The 20,082-nt window shown below is 42.3% G+C and overlaps 1 protein-coding gene across 7 annotated transcripts in view; it reads right to left on the bottom strand.

Moving 5' to 3' along the window:
* Positions 1-20,082, bottom strand: part of ARHGAP42 (Rho GTPase activating protein 42) — a 251,314-nt gene that overhangs the window by 138,157 nt on the left and 93,075 nt on the right. Inside the window, exon 1 of one of the 7 annotated variants that reach the window (XM_074372930.1) lies at positions 17,085-17,192. The exons of 5 other annotated variants lie outside the window; for them this stretch is intronic. In XM_074372930.1, the coding sequence (XP_074229031.1) occupies positions 17,085-17,117 (33 nt within the window). In that variant the 5' untranslated portion in view covers positions 17,118-17,192. Of the gene's footprint in view, positions 1-7,840; positions 7,860-17,084; positions 17,193-20,082 lie in introns of those variants that run through there. One more of the 7 variants, XM_074372931.1, reaches the window with a different exon arrangement.

The following is a 20,082-nucleotide window of genomic DNA, read 5'->3' as shown; positions in this document are numbered from 1 at the left end:
ACTGCTCTCACAGACATTATTTAAGTGTATAGAAAACTCATGACGCAGGGAGGGAAATTACTTAAAGCCCCAATATTAAAGCGCACGGACTCCAAAATCAAGTCCAACCTCTACAATTACACAGCTGATCGGTGGCAGAGTCTCAGCTGAAATAACGGATGCTGAGACATTCTATGTTCTTTTCTCTGCATCAAGCTGCATAAAAGAGCTCACAAAGAGCCACCATCATCCCCGCAGCACGTTACTGGATTCCTGTGCTTCCCAGATCTGCATTCCTTCTGGAGAGAGTGCATAGGAGCTAGGGCGATATTCTCCACACTCTGACACTTTGAAATATTCATGCCTCCCTGTCCTTTCACTCTCATTTCTAAACTGTGTCTCTTAACCTTTCCTGTCATCCCTTTTTCAGTGGAAAGGACTTGAGCTGTTAGCAGGCTGTGATTGAAAAACAATGAGGGCAGCCTGAAAGTCAGCACCAGTGAACTTTAACTTGGAGAAAAAAGGCCAAGGGCAGACCACACAGTCAACGTAAGCACGTGCAGAAGAGACGTGGCCACCTACCAGCTGGACAACAACTGAACGCAATCCTGGGAGGTTTCTCACAGACACGCTGCCCTCAAGCTTCACTTCCAAAGGTTACAACGCTCCCTCCGCCCTGCCTGTCTTCAGACACGCTTAGTGTGCAAAAGTTGTCTTAATTACAACAGACTCGAATAAACTAGTGGTTAAATTCTTGGCTAAATGACGTCCTTATTTTTTCCAGCAATGCTTTACTTATTGAAAATCTTTGTTTTAGAATGTGCTTTTATAATTAGTGATCTTGAGCATTTTTTCATGTGCCTATTGATCATTTGTATGTCTTCCTTGGAGAATTGCTTGTTTAGGTCTTTTGCCCATTTTTGGATTGGGTTGTTTGGTTGTTTCTTATTAAGTCGTATGAGCTGCTTTTGAAATCATCCTCGGAGGAGAATATTCTTTTCAAATACCCTCAAAAATGACATTTATAATCTTCAAGCATGGGTGTGGTTTTGAAGGAACAAAAATGACCATTTATTAGAGGCAATTCCTTGTTTTGACCAATGACTTCATCACAGGACCAAATGTAGAGCCTCTCAAAGGAGGACAGTACTTATGAAGACAAAGCATGGTTATATCCTATGACCTAATAATCGCAATATTTAAATGGACAATCTGCAAGATTCATGAGTGAAGGGTTAATAAAAGAGGGTTTTTTCCAGTTAGAAAAATATCTCAGACTTCAATGGCTATTGCTTAGTTCAAGGGCTTGCAGAACACTCCAAAGAAAACATACCCTCTCGTAATACTTGGATTAAAATGGTGATTTGGGTGTTTTGGCCAATTAAGACACCAGGGAATTGCAGCCCTCAACCAGACACAGCCTCTGTAATATAAAGCTGAACCAGACGTAGTGTGAGCCCCTCCATCACATAAATTTGGCAGAGGGACGCCAAGAAAAGAAGAAAAATAGACCGTCACACCGTCTACACTAACTCTGGTTACTGAGACAGCTCTGAAATACCCGTATCCCTGAGAAGCCTCCGGATCAAGAGGTGGTCCACCATGAACACGGAGAAGCCCGGGGAAAAGGCAGAACAAAAGAGACAATCCTGCACCTTGTCCTTCAGGGCAAGATCTTACGTAAGGTTTCTAGGAAAACAAACCAAATTAAATGAAACACACTGTGCTCCCTGACTGCAAAGGTATAAGCTGGACTCTAATGCTTTCTTCACAGAAAGATTTTAGTGTGACCCTACCCACTGTCTGGGACTTCGAGCTTAATATCTACATTTAATTTGCCAGAGCATAGTTTCCTGGAAGAAAAATAGAGCTTTGAAACGGTCCAGTCCAGTGGGAAGAAAGAGCTGGAAAACTGACGTCTCCGGTCACAGCTATAGCCCCCACCGGCGGAGTGACTGTCACCTGTTTGGGTGCCAGGCTCTTCCTCTACCAGTTGGGACTTCCAGTGGTCACGCTACTTCTCAAACCCTCCTTCACTTCTGACCAACAAAGCAAATCATAGTTTTTGTATCAAAGACTGTTACGCACCAATGAACGTGTTCATTCATCCTTGGAGGGCAGTTTCTGCTGCTACTAAATTATCTAAAGATCTCTCACCCTTTGGTCTTAAGTAGCTATGCCTATCGACTGCAAAACTTACTCATCTGTTGGGGAGAAAAGAACTGTGCACACTGTAGAATGAGACCACACAGTTCATACAGGCACAGAGCTAATAAGCATTTTATGATAGACAACTGCTCTTCTCAGAGTATCTGGAAGTCTTTCAGATTAAATCACCACAGTGTACAAATGCTGTGGAAATAATTCAATCACTTCCACCATGGCTGAGGACATGGAAGGATAAAGAGTTTTCAGAAAGAAATCTGGAAGTAAGATCTAACTAACCATTTTTAAACAACAAAAAAGCAATGGAATTATGGAAAATGACACTGAAAAAAATAGTAATCAGTTTTGTTACTATTATAAAACTTAATGCCCCTACTCACCACGGACCCGTATAATGCAGTGATTCAGCAGAAATTTATCTGGGCAATAATAACAGAAAAACAAAGGACAAAAAGTATTGACAAATACTCAACCATCGTAAGTTCTCAAATTTTTCTAGATACACCCTCAAATTTGTAAATGACTTAAGATTATACTTTGAGGAAATTCCAATTTTTATTCCAGGGCCAAATTACTGACAATATTTCTGTTCTGGACAAGTGGAAAATTATGTAGCCTCAACTCAAAGAGTATCAGATACCCACCTCTAGATGAGTTCCTGACCCTACCTAAGTCTTGTAGAAGGATTATCATCTAGGCAAAGGGGGAAACAATTTCACACAGTCAAATGCTTTATGTATACATTTCTCTGTATTTCCAAGGACACGCACTGGGTATTCACCATCCGGGGAGTATCTATCTAGATAAAGAAATCAAGAGCATACAGTTCCTCCTCTGAAAATCATTTAAGCTATAGAGTCATTAGGAATAACCCCATCAATAACCCCTTGAAACACCCCTAAGTTACCACTGAAGGACAACGGTTTAGAACATGGTAAAATAAGAATGATGCGCGCGAACACATTGTGCAAGCTGTTTCAGGGGTCATAACAAAGTGTTGCTTCAAACTGTGTCGGAAGGAAAAGTCATGTAAATATATAAAAAGGAAGCATTACATAAAAAAAGAAGACAGTAAAAACGATAACTAAGTTGAGTTTTAAAAAGGCAATAAAAGGGAGAGATGTCTGCTGCTTCTTCAGTTTTCTTTTACCTTTTACTCTTTTTTGGGGGGAAGGGGGAGAGGAAAGGAGGAAAGTGACTTGCTCAGGCTTACAAGCACAATTGTACAGTCACGTCTTAGTCCTACTGACGGAACAAGGGATGACTCCGTCACTGCTCTGAACAGGCTGCCAAAAATCATACAAGCTCCGTCCTCCCGCAACAGCCTACCAGCACTCAAAAGTTGGTGATCTGCAAACTCGGAGATGGTATTTCCGAAGGACTGTCAACTAAAAACTGTCACTCGCCATCTGCCTCTACAAGGATGAAGTCACGAGCCACTGCAGCCGCTGACCTCCAACACTCCCTGAGAGGAGTTCAGGGTGGAGATCGGGAATGAGGCGCTCTGGGCTCTGGGGAAAACTGGCTGAGCAGGCCTTCAGATAGTTAGATATCTTCAGGAGATGGTTTCATAAGCCCAATTTCTTGCATCTTCTCTTATCTAGAAAAGCACTAAAATCATTCGTGGAGACAGATGCCCCTTGTGACCAGCAGCAACCGAAAACGTGTCCTTGCTCCTCTTCCCCTGCCTCTTCTGAGCAGCTCCTCAGTACCTGGGAGGCTGTCTCCTGGGCTACAGTCCTCATTTTGCCCCCAATAAAACTTAACTTACAACTCTCATGTTGTGCTTTTTTTTTTTTTTTCAGTCGACGCCACATAACAAAGAAGCCTTGCTCTAGTCACACTGTCATTTCTTTCCCTTGCCGACACTTTGCTCTAGGAGGCAAAGCTCATTACCAAACACGTTTAAGTTCCCTGTTTCCTCAGGGCCTTGGCTCCTCCCACCCGAAAGAGCCTAGAATCCACCTGCCCTTTTCGAGCCAAAATCCTACCCAGTCCTGGTCACCACAAGGTCTCTTTCCACTTCCAATACCCCCTTGTACTTACACAGCCTCACAAGTGCTTTCCAAATGTCCCATGCTTGCATGGGGCTTTTGTCTGTAACTACACGGTAAGCCATCCTCCGAGGTGAGGTCAAATCCTTTCTCACATCTCCCCTCAGAGCCAGAAAGGGATGGGCTTAATAAAAATGTTTTAAAGATAAAAGTTTAAAAAAAAAGATAACTGATAAATTAATCAAAAGAGTTATCTTCCAAAACACAGACAACCTGTGCGTTGGTTACAACTTATTCCTGGAAATCATACACTGAACCTTTCTGTCCTGGACCTATAATCAACAGTTATACTCATATTTAATGACTTTAGACATAACCAACAATACATTGCAAAAGTAATGAACTAACCACTCTAAGCCTCTACCTTACTGAAAAAAAAAAAAAGTCAAAATACATTCTAAATCCCAAGTATTTGTCTATATACCAAGTACACAGGGTCCCACTGTACCAAAATGGAGCACTGATGGGTTCAAATAATACCCAAACACAGCTCTGTGACATCATAAATTTGACTTACGCAAACTGACCCATTAGCTATAATAAACATAATTTAACTTCTCCTTCTTAAATTGGAAAAACGTCTTTTTAAAGAATGATCTAAGTTGAAGCCCCTTTTCTTTTTAAGGCCTCTTTGAACCTTTCCAGGGAAATTTGAATAGATGCCTCCTCCTCTCAGTAACATTCCAAATGGCCAGGGAGATGGCAGCAAGGATCACTCAAGCGTCTCTCTACAGCTGAGAACAATGTTCTCCAGCTGACATTCAGCAAAGTGGGCAAAGGGGCCACGGCAGCCTTGAAACACCTGAGGACATCACACTAGGACTCTGGTCTGTACCTGTCTCCGGCTCACCCTATCACAACACTCCCCACTTCAGAACTACCCAGTAACCTCAGTGGTAGCCCCGAAGCACGTGTGAAAGTGGTGTCTTTACAAATTAAGAGATACCCGCAAAATCAGGGGAAAGAACACCATCCTCTGCTAACTAACAGGGGTTGTCTAGGGACCATCAATGTGAACACGAAACTTGACTGTGGCTTTGCTGTTTGTTCACGCCCACTGCTCCCAAGAGTCTTGGCAGCACTAGCGGCAGAGCAGGACCCTGCACCAAAAATTATCCACGAAAAATCGAGAAATCATATAAAAATACCCAAGTATTAATATTCAAAAAGAAATGGGAAACGCCAAGGATAGAAAAGCAATCCTGTGCTGCTAAACTCCAAAGCAATATTCTTTAGTCGAAAGTTCCTGAATATCAAGAAAAAAGTAGCTCACTGGCTTAAAAATCAAGTCACTTATGTTCTGTCCTTAATCCTCTTCATTATTCTGTATTTTTCAAATCTGGATACAGATTTGAAAAGCTCCACAGTAATTTGACTTTATTTAACAAATAATGATATTGCCTTAATGTAGCAGGCACTGTTCTCAGAACTTTACAAATAATTCAGTTAATCCTACACTGGTAGGGGTGGTCTATTACTAACGGGGACACTGACTCGCAGAAATGTTACTGTGTCTGAGGTCACACGCGGCTAATCAGACAGGCGGTCCACTCACTTCGCCCTCTGTGCTCTTAACCATTACATCACGCTGGGATGTCTCTCCTAGAACATCCCAAGCTAAACTCCACACATCGCCTCACCCTCCCCAATCCAGCATTCCCTCCACATGCAATGGCATCCCCAACCTCTAAGTAACCGGCTGCCCTTTCCCCCCACACAATCAGGACTTGGTCCTTAAATTCTTTTTCCACCCACCACTTCCTTCCATCCCTTCCTGTCCATCTCCACTAGTAGAGTTAGCATTTAGGACCTCATAATTAACTTGGCTTGCCTCTGGTTTTCTGTGATCTGTTCTAGATACAACCCATAAAACTGACTAATCCACTACGCATTTAGCCATCAGGGTTCCTTGCTAAGTGTTGCGAATGGAAAAATGAATCGAAGCCCTGCTGCTGAGGGAGTGACAAGCCAGGTTCTCCAGCTCTGATCATGTCAACTGAAAATGCTCCCTGAAACCCTACTGTGTGCTGAACTGCGTCCAAACTCCTCACCTCTCTTCTGGGTTTTCCGTCCTGTGGATCTGTTTCTCCTACCCTTTCATACAAACCAAGTCTTTCCTATCAAAGCCACCCATATTTTGCCATCTCCCTGCATTTGCTCATGCTCTCTTTCCTGTCACAGCACCAGCTCTGCCACCTCCGTACGGTCTGGCTGAAATCCTGTCCAAATACCAAGGGTCCACTCTCTCAGATATTCCCACAGGCAGCTTCCCACAGACCAAAGAACCAGCGCACCCTGAGTCACACAGGACGTGTCAGTCTGCCTGGCATTTTCCTGTTTGCAAACAAGCTCTCATTTACAAAAGCACATTTAAGTCTATCCTTTGCGATGAATACATTCTCTGATACTCACCCCAGGAAGGGCTAGCTCAGCTGAACGTCCTTCCTCCCCACACCTGCCTGTACCCGGCATTCCCTTCCTGCCTCCCCCTTCTCCTCCATCTGCTGTTGCTGGCAAGTATCATTTCAGACCTGGCGCAGATGCTGTCTCCTCCACATCCCTCCAGCTACAAGCCACCTCTCCCTCTTCTGAATCCTCCTAACACTTCACCTGGGCAAGTCTTCTAGCATTCACCACCTGGTACATTATTGACACGATTTAGGGACAGCTCCACCAGTAACTCAGCACCTCAGAACAGACACTTGCTTTATTCATTTCCTACACACTCATCATCTGATGGCCTCTGTGCTACAATAATGATAATGGGTGAATAACGGGTAATGGGTGATTGCACTTATGCATGTTGGTCCTTGATCGAGAAGCTAACAAAAGTAAAGAAAGTGAACCAGGTAACATCCAGGAGGCAGGATGGCAGGAGTGGGCAGAAGTGCATGGAGAGGTAGACCAGCAGGCATTCCCAGCCTCTTTCAGGCAAGGTAATTCCCTTCTCCTGTGGTCTCCCCATGGTAGACCTGCCCTTTGTCTACTGGAGCTAATAGGAATGTTTGTTAATGTTTGAAGTTATTGTTTCACACAAGCAATTACTGGGAAGCAATGAAAGCTCTTCTTGACATGCCGAGCTGGAACGCTGATGCCATTCCTACAGACAGATGGTTACACTATCGGCTTGGTTCCATGTAGCTATTTACCGAACACCTTACGCAAGGCCCTGCGAACTGTCTGGAATGGAGCCAGCTAGAAAGGCAGTCCTGTTTGCGGTTTAGAGCTGCGCTTCTGGATACAGGTTAAATTTCCAGTTCTGCTGCTTACAAACATCAACAATAGGCTGGCCTCAACTTTTCCATCTGTAAAGTCAGGACAATACTGTCACTTGGCTCCTGCAGTCAATGTGACAATTAAATAACCGTGTGCAAGCAAAGTGCTCATTAACACCGTGTCTGGCAGACAGGAAAGGGTTAAGCACCATTACTTATTCTACAAACATGTACAGACTGTTATTTGACTTAAAGAAATTTATAATCAAGTTGGAGAAGATTACACTTGTCAAAACACTTCATCTGAATTCAATTCAGGAACCATTTCCTGAGCTTCAAGTATATGATGGACAAGGATAGGGACGAAAGAGGAGTTGAGAATTCACGCAGTCCAGGAGAGGAGACCGAGAAGCACCCCCAGTTTACCATAATAAGTCAGATCGTGTTAAGGATCATCCTACTGGATACATTAGAAACAGCTCCCTCGGGAATACCCAGTCCACTGGTTCTCAACCGGAGCTATGCGGCAGTGTCTGGGGACATCTTGGCTTGTCCAGCGGGGTGGCGTCGGGGCAGATGTCTGCTACCGGCCTTTAGTAGAGGACAGAGATACTGCAGAGCATCTGTAATGCTCAAGTCAGCCCTTCACAGCCAGGAATCATTCTGCCCCAAATGTCAACAGTGCCAGGTCGAGAATCCCTGCTCTCACCCAACTGCGAGTGACTCTGCCCTCAAGGCCCAGCCCTCGCATCTCTACCCACTGCCTGATTCACTGCTGAGGAGACAGGCTTCCTGAAGCTCTGGCCGGGTGGAACTCTGCCAGTGTTGTGCAACAGCTGTTTCTCTTGCGGACTTATCTTCCTTTTGTTCCAGGCCTACCCTTCCGCGTGTCACCACATGCCCAACGAGGCCACGGTCAGACCCTGCGAAGCAGCCCAAACCCCCACTTCGATCATCCCCCACTGCGGCATCTCGGCCCCACTCAGGCTCCAGTTACAACAACAAAGAGGTTTGCATGAAAGTATCAAACTATTTCAATTTTTTTATAGCCTGCTTGCTGGAGCTGGCAGTAAAACCTTTCAAACCTCTGCCTGAAAAGAATAAAAGGTAAAGAAAATTGCAGTTACCTAACTGTTGCCAATTAAAATAATGAAGCTTCGAAAGACTGAATTATCCACTGTGTAAACATACTTTAGATTACACTCTTGTTTCCACAGTGATCATCTTTCTTGATCATGTAACAACTTAAAACACAGGCTAAAAAAAAATTCTTTTTGATGTTTTGATGTGGTCTGCCCTATCACAAACAGTGTGATAACACAGTTTCTATCAACATCGGTGTCTTCTGAAACAGTGACTGTTTTAAAGCAACAGGAAATGGTGACTATCTGCTAACCCTGTAAATTCATGGATATAAAGCATATATCCCACCCATGCCAACCACATCTCAAAGCGAAGTTACATCCTAAAGTTGTCACACCCATTGGGATGGCTACGGTCAAAAAACCAGAAAACGGCAGGCATTAGGGTAGCAGTTAGGCAGGATGTGGAGAAAGTGAACTACTTGTGCACTGCTGGTGGGAACGTAAAATGGTGCGGCCACTACGGGAAACAGTCCGGTGGTTCCTCAAAAAATTAAAAAGGCCTGAAAGAAGGGTCTCAAAGAAAACCTTACATGCCATATTCATAGCAGCATTACTCACAATAGTCAAAATCATCAACGGATGGATGGATAAATACAATGAGGTATATACATATAATGGTATATGACTCAGTCTTAAAAAGGAAAAATTCTGACACATGCTACAACAAGAACAAACGCTGAGGACATTATCCTAAGTGAAAAAATCCATTGTGTGTATTTTACCATGATTGAAACAACACAAAGTTAATATTTAATGAATCAGTTCTAGAAATCATTAACTCACAATTCTCTACATATTTACAGTTTTGTCAATTACATCTCATCACCTGACCAGCTCCCTGCATCATCTCATCCAACCCCAACAGTAGACTTAAACACCACCTACATGCTGATGACTTCTAAATCTGGCCCTGACTCCTCCCCTGACTCCTAACTCAGCAGCTCCAGTTGACTAACAGTTAACATGTCTGAAAAGAAATTTATGATCACACCCACCACACCTGTTCCCCTGATGATCACTACACCTCAGGATTCCATCAGACCAAAAACCTTAGGTAAGTGGTTTTCAGTAGGTCAACTTTGCCCCTCAGGGAATAAAACGTCTGAAGGCACTGCTTGCTGTCATAACTTGGGAGGAAGGGGAAGGAATGCATCAGGGGTGCAGAGGCCAGCGACCTCACTGAGCATCCTACAAGGCACAGGACAGACTTCCATAACAGAAATTTATCAGGCCCAAAATGTCAGTAGCGCTGAGGTGGAGAAGCCCTGTCTGCGAGGCACGGTTGCCTCCTCTCTCTCACAATCCGTATCGGATCCATCAGCAAATCCTGTTAGCATCACCTACAGAATTAGCCCAGAATCTGATTGCTTCCACTGCCTTCATCCTGGTGCAAATAACTAAAATACTAAAATAGCCTTCCGACTGGTATCCCTAGTTAGGACATAACCGTCCAGCTGTACCCTCTACTTGCTCCTGTGCTTTAACCACACAGGCCTCATTGCTGTTCCTCAAACACCCCAACCCTCTCCAGCCTCAGGGCCTTTGCACTTGCTGTTGGGTTGTCTGAGCTACCTTAAAAGAACTTCCACCAGAGATCGGCAGGACTAACTGTTCTCTCTTGTCTGGTCTCAGCTTAAGTGACACCTAATCACCGAGGGCTTCTCTGACTACCCTACATTAAAACACACCTACCACCCTCTTCCCCACCTACCCTCCCTCCTACTCCTCTGTCCAGAGCACCTGTTACCGTCTGATAATACATACTGACTCGATTATTGGGCAAGTCTCTCTCTGCCAACTAGAAGACAGGAACTCTTTTTGCCCACAGCTATATTCTCAGCTCCTGGAGAAGAAAATCAGTACTTGCTGAATAAATCACTGCCATCTTTCCCAACTATTTAAATGTAAAAAAAGAAAATTACTTAAGTTTTGCTTTGTAAATAAAAAAATCATGCTATACATACTGGTCCACCACCTGCTTTGTTTATAAAGGTACCCAAATTCTACAATTGACGGTGTCAATCTTTTAGCATAAGATGTAACCAGAACCTAGCTTATCCCATCACTAATGTGTTCACTAAATGAAGGCTTATTCTTCCATAAGAAACTGAAGAGAGACCACATAGCTTTGGATATAGTTCTCTTTTTTAATATAAGCTCCATAAATGAAGTGATGAACTTGGAGACTGGTCATCAGCTGTGGCCAGCTGAGTACACAGTCAGAGTAGACAATCAAATTCAAAAACATTGAAAGTATATGTATCACCTATTCCATGGAGTCCCAATTTTCGGTCACCCAGACACTACCTCCATGATTTTGGCCACATCCCTGTCCTACATTTTTCCCTACAAATTGATCCACTTCCTTCAGTAAGCTGCCTGCAAAGCAGTAATTCCTGTTAAATCCAGAGTGTTCTTTCATTAATACACTTTAAAATCAATATGGAAGCACTGACATGTACGATGTTCATTCACATGGTGTTTAATATCTACCACACTGCTTGGTGGCTTCCATTTCACACTCTGGGAAGCACAGAACGTTCTTCATTTATAAAAAAAGAAAACAAAATCCAGAGAAGCTTAGTGCTTCACTTTATGTCAACAATTAACTGGAATTGAGACTTTCCCAACTTTGTGTTCTGATTTCACGCTGACTAGGGAAAACACATTTTATTTGCATCACTTAAACAGTATTCCGTTATGTGTGGCCAGCAGAAATTACACTGTGGGTGAAATAGAAAGCGAACAGAATTAAAGGTCACACATCAGTGGGGATCGTCTATTTTACCGTGAGAGACTTAAACGGAAATACAATAATTACTACGGAGAACACTTTTCTGCCACTAACTTAGTTAGGCATGAAGAGTTACATCCATTTTTCAAAGAGCAGTGTTTCTGTTGTTGAATATATCTTAGATCCAAAGGTTTGGCAGAAGTTTGGAAATCTGGTTAAAGTAAGGTCTTCACAGGGTGACCACATTTCCCAAAAGAAAAAAGGAAACACACTATCTTCAGGACTGGCCTGTGGTTCACCACCACGCTAGTAAAAAGTTGATTAAATTGCTTAGATTGTTACAGTGAAACTCTCTAGTATAGTTCGGGGTGGGGAGAGAATGTTGGTTAAAATCATTCTTTTTAACTGATTCACTGTGTTGTTTTTCTATTTAGTTCTATTTTAATATCTTAAAATAGAGCATTGTAATTTCACACATAAAAGTTCTGTACATTCTTTGTTGAGTTAAGAAATTCTTTAGTATTTTACTCTTTTGTTGCAATTTTGAGATGGTGCACAGAAACAGAATTCATGCATATCCATCAGCCTGGCTAGACTCTTATTTCTAGTAAATTCTCTGTAGATTATTTAGGATTTTCATGTGGGAAAATCACATCAATACATTATAGAAGGAAAGAAACAAAATTAAGTCTTAGCTCTTCTATGCCTTAGGCAATATTCTATTCCACAGACTAGGTGCCTTCCAAAGCAATACAGAATTTAAGCAGTAGTGGTGTATAGCCTTGCCTGGTATCTAATTTTTAAAGTGAATGTTTCTAATGTTTAGAGGATGAATATTATGACTTCTAACTCCTGTAAAATTTGAGACAGAATTCACTATCCTAGTATTTTGTTCAAATGACAATGTTAACTGGAAATTTTTTAAGGCCACTACCATTGACAAGAATTGGGTAATTACCTAAATCACAGTAATTTCCTCATTTCTGAAAACAGTCCTCATATTTAGAGGAACACATGCAACCTACTCAGTCCCCTTGGCCTTGAGATCGGTCAAGGGTCTTTAAATGATCATAATTGGGCCAATCAGAGCCCTTTTTTAAGCTTTCTTTTTTTGTTTTTGGGTTTTTTTTTTTTTTTGAAGTTTACCAATGGAAAACTAGACAGGCCTCCTCCAGAAATAATTTCTCGGAGTTACGGAGGCAATGTTTATGACCCACATGTGGAAGAAACCACCCAAGAGAATAAAGCTGACACGCAAAAGAAAGTTAAAGACAAAAAAAAAAACAAAAAAAAACCGCCCTCTCTTTTCAGAGAGTTCATGACTCTGGCTGCTCCTGAATCCCACTGGCAACATGGCCCTTTGCCCAGATAAATGAGATGCCCACTGTCCTCCCAGCCAACATGCTGGGCGCCCTGCAAATGGGCGTGGTGGGTATTACACAAACAACACGTCCCATCCTGGAAGCAACACGAGGCATCTTGGTAAGAATCCACTAGGAGGCAGGTTTCTGTCTTCCAATTATGAAATCTGATTCCAGGACAAATGACAAGTTTATCAATTCATTGTTATTTTTGATTAGCATTATAACAACGTAAAATGTGATAAGCCATGATAGTAGGGTTTTACAAACTGTTACCAATGGGAGAAACTGGGTAAAGAATACACAGAAGTTCTCTGTATTATTCCTTGTATCTGCCAGCCATCAACAGCTTGCACATTATGTAAAATTTCCCCTTATGCTATCTTGTACCACTGTTTTTCTTGTCTACCTTATGTCTATTTAGCTTTCTTTTCTTTCTTTCTTCCCTTTAAAATTAAGTGCCCCATCCAAGTTTTAAGATTTTGTGGGGGGATGGTTACACAATGACTTTATACATATTTACTATTTATGGTACCAAAGTGTCTTTGTGCTTTCCTATCAGAAAGAAAAGTCAAAACGTGGTTTCATAAAGGTAGCAAAGGACCAGCACATCCACAACTGCATCAATGAAAAATAGTGACTGATGCCACAGAATAAATGTGTCTTTGAAAATACGGTATGGATTAATTATAAGACTCTAATAAAGCCGACACAACTGGGGTGAGTGGCAAAGTCAGGAAGATGAAAGAACTACCGGTGGGAGGAAGGAGACGGGCGGCAGAGGTGCTGTGTCTGGCAGAAGGCTCCTCGCAGCTCATTGAGTATTTAGAGCCATAAGCAACACATATCTAACACGCAGGGGAGGGTATAGCTCAGTGGTAGAGGGCGTGCCTAGCAAGCACAAGGTCCTGGGTTCAACTCCCAGTACCTCCAATTAATCGGTTAATCGATCATCGATCAACCTAATTGCCTCCCCGCACAAAAGTATCCAGTGCTGCATGTCAATTACATCTCAGTAAAACTGGAAGAAAAAAAATGATTAAAAAGCAAAATCTAACACCCAAAGATATGCCAAAGCAGCAAAGCTGAAAAGGAAATTTTCAATGCAGGTTTGTGTATGGACAGGAGAAAAATTAAAAAGTGCAAGTTCTTTATTCAAGTTTCCTATTTTAAATTGATTGCTTTCAAAATAGTACTATCTGGTGGACAAGTTCCCCTTAAACCCTTCCGTACAGTTAAGGTTAATCTTAAAAAAATAAAGGGGTCTTGGGAAACAGGAAAATATAAAGACTGGATGTTTACCGTCACGTATCCACTTACAAGTCTTCAAATCTAGCAATCTGACATAAAGCCATGACATACCGGCTGTGAGCATGGCGTCAATCACAAGAGAAAAATGTATGCCCGAAGGTTAATGAAACCGGTGCACCTAGATGTAGATCGATTTCAAAATCAGCGCCACCTCGGTTCCCGCTGAGGACTGCTAGCCACGACAGCAGAACTCAGAAGAGCAAAGAGGCCTTCATCTAACTAGAGAAGGTACAAGCTGTCTCCCCGGGTTTTCCTTCACAAGAGCGGGTACAGTAGGGGGCAGAGCATGCCCACCAAGCCTGTCTTCTCTGTTTTAGTCCCTTCCCTAGACCCCAGGGGAGGAGTGTGAAGGAGCAGGGCACAGGCTCCAAGGCCGCCTGCCAAGACAGCTCCACTGTCTGACCGTTGCACCAGATCTAGTCTGAGACATTCTCAGGATTCTGACAGACGTTTCTAGCTATCATTACGTGTCCTACGTCTTTTTCAGTGATAGTGTCAAAAGATGTCATTCAGAAATATGAACACTTTAAGGTATTTTCTGAATTCCTAGCAATTACACTATTCAAGTCCTTCACACAAAATTAACGGGTTTTACTCAAAGAAAGTTTACTTCTCTTTTAGAGTTAACCAGAACGAAGTAAGTTAAACCATCTGAGAATGGTAAAGTAAAGCCATGGTAACTCTCAACAGCCACCTTCTCTCCTTCTGCGAAGGAGTATGCTCTATTCTAAATGTTGCACAACCGAGATGGCTTTCAGAACACCTATTAGATAGAAGGGAAAAAAATTTTTAAGCAGATCAGGCCTCTGCCTTTGAAGTGTTTAGAATGTAAATAAAACAGAGAACACACAGGGCCTAACAGAACAGTGGGCTGAAGTCCAAAGACCTGAAATTGAGCCCTGCATCTTCGATTCAGTCTTACTGGGTACAGATCACCTTGAATAACCTACTTAAGAGTCGGAGCTCAGTTTCAGACTGTTGGAGGATTAAATAAAAATATACATAAAAGCACTCTGCACACTCTAAAAAACACAAATCAGTACTAGGACTATTACCGATAAAAAGTAAAAGCCACTAGCGTTGCAGTCATGCTGAATTGCGTGTGATCCGCCACCTCTCCGTTCCACCTCTTAGTATTTCAAATAACCGACAAACAGGGAAACCCTGGGAAGCCTCTGCAAGTCAATAAATGTGAAAATCAGAACCTTGTACATGGAGAACACTGAGATTTTTTTTTTTTAATTTCAGGTGAAATCACTGTATAAAAATGTTGGTATGTAGGCCAGCCTACCTAAAGTTTGTTTCTAATAAAAGTTAACCTAAGACACACCAGACATGTAATTCATACCCATGCATGTGGAATGTTGACATACTGTGCTTTAGTTATCTGAGATCATAAAAGAAACTGGATTATTTCACAGACAATTGGACTCAAGCTTATAACAGCATCAATGCCAGAAACTCAGAGATTAATCAGTGTCACCTACGACCGCACACGTGCAACGCAAAAATTTATGGCAAATTTTCCACTAAACAAAGGAAAATCTTTCATCTTTCATCGAGAGAACTAGAGACATGTAATCTTCTCAACGTTTAAAACATTCTTCAGTTTCATGAATCCTTGGTTCAAAGAAGAAGTGAGGAAAGACTTCAGTGGGCTCTCAGATGCCAAAAGTTGATGAGGGAACTGTCAACGGACAGATGAATTAAGCTTGTGCTGAAATGTATGCCTGTTTGAATAGGATGAAGAAACTGGAAATTAATCTAATTTCAAAACTTACAATGCCTGTGCCTTTCCATAGTTTTTGTAAGATATTGAAATAATACACCTAAAGCACTTAATAGAGCATCTCATATACTATATTAACAAATGTGTTTTGCTACTGTTCTGCAATTTTCACTTAAAAAGTCTTACTTTGTGACATTATGTGTTATGTGAAGGCTCTGGGTTTAAACCCTTGGGTACCATTTATCACCATGTGCCTTTGAGTTGGGTCTTCTTTAAAATGGAGCTATTAACAGCATACACCTCAAAGGGCTGCTGTGCAGATTAAATTAGTTAAAAACATAAAGCAATTGGAGCAGAGCCTGGTGCCTTAAAAATGCTCAGGGTCAGCTGTCACCATCTACAGCAGCGCTTCACAGCGGAAATACAATGCAAACCACGTACCAATAACCTGTCTCAGGTGCTCAGTAGCCACAGGTGACTCACGTCCAGTGTAACGGACACCACAGGTACATTCTTCAAGTCTCTTAAGACTCACATAAGAGCCCCAAATCTTACATCAATAATCAACTAATTCATATTTCTGGCACATTTTTTTCCTTTCTTAATAAAGATCTAGAACTATTTTGATTTTATCCCCTATTAACCCTTAGGTAGGACTGCCTATGCTTTAAAAAAAAAAAACAAAATAAAACAAACAAAAAACATGTAACAGAGGAAAGCAGAGGGCTTCAATACTCTTACCAAGGAAGTGAATGTTAAGGTTACACATTTCCCGTTCCAATACCTCATCTCTTTTGTTGTCGTTGTTCCAAAGAAATACCCAGACACCTAGCCCATTTCAGGAAAGCACCTTCTTTGTCCAAGGATGAAAAAGACGAACATCGGCACTGAAGAGAAAGAATATAAATTCCGGGAAACCTAAAGCAAAATCTGTAACTTACACAGGTCTGATGTGAATGTTAAATGTTGTGGGTGGTAACAGTAAAAAAAAAAAAAAAGTTTCTTACATTAATCAAAATGAAAACTATAAGAAATAAGTTCACCTGTATAAACTCTTCAAGATAAATATTAGCTTTAAAATATTACGAAGTTGTGGCTTCCTTAATTGGTGACACAGATTTTAAAAATCTACATTGCTATGCATACACACCCACACTCAAAACAAACAACACACATACCAAAAAAAAAAAATTTCGTTTTGTCAAAGTCAAGGTCTCAGAGGACCCAGGGCAGGGGTAGAGGGTAAACCAGACAATTTGGAGCCACTGGTCCACATCCAGGAAGTTTCTATTTATTACTGTCCTACATCTCTTCTAGAGTCAAGGGAATGAATGGGAAATAAAAGGGACTTTGAGCAAGCCACCCAAGCACGTTCTCCTGGTTCTCTTACTGATCGCAGTCTCCTCTGTTGATTCCAGCTCATCTCACCAAGCTCTGCACTCTGCGCCTCAGGGCCTGACCCTCCTACCTTTCCTCTTCCGTCTGCGCACAGACTGGGTGATCTCATACATTCCCACAGCTTTAAATACTCTCCACATGTTGACAACGTCTAAATTTGTATCTCCAGTTCCATCTGCTCCCCTGAACTCCAGACTCATATATCCAGCTGCTCCCTAGACAGGGCCACTTAGATACCCAGTAGGCATCTAAATAGATTCAAAATTTAACTCTCTCTTCCCCACCTCCTCCTTCATCCCACTACAGGGCGACATACTCTGCTAGCCGCTCTATTCCTCTTCTTGGCACTTTCCTCCATCAGACATAACTGGCTGAAATGTCTGTTTTCCCCCACAGCACGTAAGCTTCAGGAGAGCCAGTATTTCTGTTCTGACGCTGTACTCGACCAGGACCCATTTTCACATCACACAAATCTGTGTCCCCGTTCTCCAACAGCATGTCTTCCGTGCCTATCCTCCGGCCTGAAGCCGGCCTCCCGGCTGTTCTTGCCACGCACTATCCAGTGCCCTGGGTATTGTTAGAAAAACCTACGAAAACGTGGGCATTCATCTTTCCCTGACTTGTTTACAAGGTCTAACTTCAACTTCAGTGTCTTCCTCCCTGACCAGTAGTCCCTCTTCTCTTATATAACCCGCGCCTGGCTGTTCTAAACTCCTTCTACAAACTCCTCTCACGGCAGATGACCGCTCCTTCCTAACACTTCATCGCCTGTCCAACCAGCCAGCTTCCCGCCCGAAGTTCTGTGTTTTAACCAGTCCTCTCTCCGTCCCCGCACAGAGGCGGACCTCTTCCCTGGGGCCTACAGGTCTCCCCTCAGGGCTGTAAGAACGTCCTTGTGACTCCTTTTCCTCCCGCATATTAAAACACTTTCCCATATTTTTTATACACTTTCTCAAATTATAGCCCATCCTAGTTGACATCACTCTCCTTCACTCTTTGCACAGGATGTGAATCGCTCAGCCCAGAACCATATACAGTTGGCCTCTAAACCACACAGTAGGTAGGGGTTCCTACCTCGTGGAAAACTCGTGTATAACTGATAGTCGGCTCTCTGCGTCCACGGATTCAACCAACGGTGAATCGTGTAGTACTTACTATTGAAAAAAATCTACATGTGCTTGGACCCATGCAGTTCAAACCCGTGTTGTTCCAGAGTCAACTGCATTCTCCTGGCTCCCATGCCATTTCTCTCTGACCACCCTTTCCCATCTTCACCATTAGCTCCTCTTCTGGGCCATAAGTATACACACTACCCACGTCTCCCCCATGGAATTTAAACTTCTATTGCGTATGGACAAAGCACTTAAGAGTGTCGTCACCTCCACAGAAAAGCTTTCTCCGACCCCTCCAGAGAGGGTCAATCTCCCACAACGGCTCTTCTATACCTAGAACGGATCACACTGTGTGGCTGTCTCTCCGATGCTGGGACCAGACCTCTTGGTAGGCTCATGTTTCCACTGTAACTACAGTCACCTCTCTCCACAACATTTCTTCCTCACCCAGCCTGTCTCCCACACAGCCACCAAATTAATCTCTCCTCAATCCCAGGCTTCTATCCAAAACCTTCTAGCAATTTTCCCACTGCCTATAACAAACACCAAAACTTCTTTGCCCAGCCCTTAAACCCCACATATGCTCAAAATTACCAGTTAATCTTCTACTAGTACCTTCTGGGAACACACTGCCTTATTCTACAAACATATTCAGAACTTCCTCCCACCTGTGGCCTCTGCTCAAGGTCACTTCCATGACTACCATGCCCTCCTTGTGTGATTCTCCCTTAGCTCAGGCAAGCTCACTATGAGTCAGGGCCACCTTAAGGGCACCCGTCTCGTGTGGAGAAATGGGATGCCACCTGCACTGTTGGTGGGAGCGTAGTTTGGCAGAGCCATTATGAAAAATATGGAGATTACTTGAAAAACTAAAAATAGACTTACCATATGATCCAGCAATCCCACTCCCAGGCATATATCTGGAGGAAACTCTAATTTGAAAAGATATATGCACCCCAGTGTTCACAGCAGCACTATTTACAACAGCCAAGACATGGCAACAACCTAAATGTCCATCGACTGATGACTGGATAAAGAAGTTGTGATGTATATACATAATGGAATACTACTCAGCCATAAAAAGATGAAATAATGCCACTGCAGCAACATAGATGGACCAGGAGATCAGCATATTAAGTGAAATAAGCCAGAAAGAGAAAGAAAAATACCATATTATATCACTTATACATGGAATCTAAAAAAATGACACAAATGAACTTATTTACAAAACAGAAAGACTCACAGACATAGAAAACAAACTTCTGGTTACCAGGGGGGAAAGGGGTGGGGGTGGAGGGATAAACTGGGAGTTTGGGACTTGCAGATACACACGACTATATATAAAATAAGATAAACAACAAGGTCCTACTGTATAACACAGGGAACTATATTCAATACCTTGTAATAGCCTATAATGAAAACAAATATGAAAATGAATATATTATATATGTAACTGAATTACTATGCTGTACATCAGAAATTAACACAACATTGTAAACCAACTATATTTCAATAAAAAATTAATTCACTAAAAAAGATTAAGAGCACCCCCCTCTAACTGCTGTCCGTCATCCATTGAGCAAAATGACCCCAAACTGTGCTGCACGCCTAGCACACTGAGCATTTAGCTTATGTGTATATATAATTCCCCAACAGAACGGTAAAGCCAGTGATATCAAAGCTGATGCTTTAAACGAGTCTGTAACCCTCACTGTAACTGATAACCAGCATCTTTACCACCATCGAGACATTTATTCATTATGTGCCAGGTGCTGTCATAAAATGTTTCTAACAATCCTGGGGAGTATATACTATTTTTCCATATACAAATGGGCAGCCTAGGTCACTGATAGGGGCCTTCACAGACTTTGAACACAA

This window comes from Camelus bactrianus, chromosome 10, assembly GCF_048773025.1.
Source record: "Camelus bactrianus isolate YW-2024 breed Bactrian camel chromosome 10, ASM4877302v1, whole genome shotgun sequence".
Taxonomy (NCBI): Eukaryota; Metazoa; Chordata; class Mammalia; order Artiodactyla; family Camelidae; genus Camelus; species Camelus bactrianus.
Note: the sequence above shows the minus strand (reverse complement) of the source record. Positions and strands in the feature narration are given on the sequence as shown.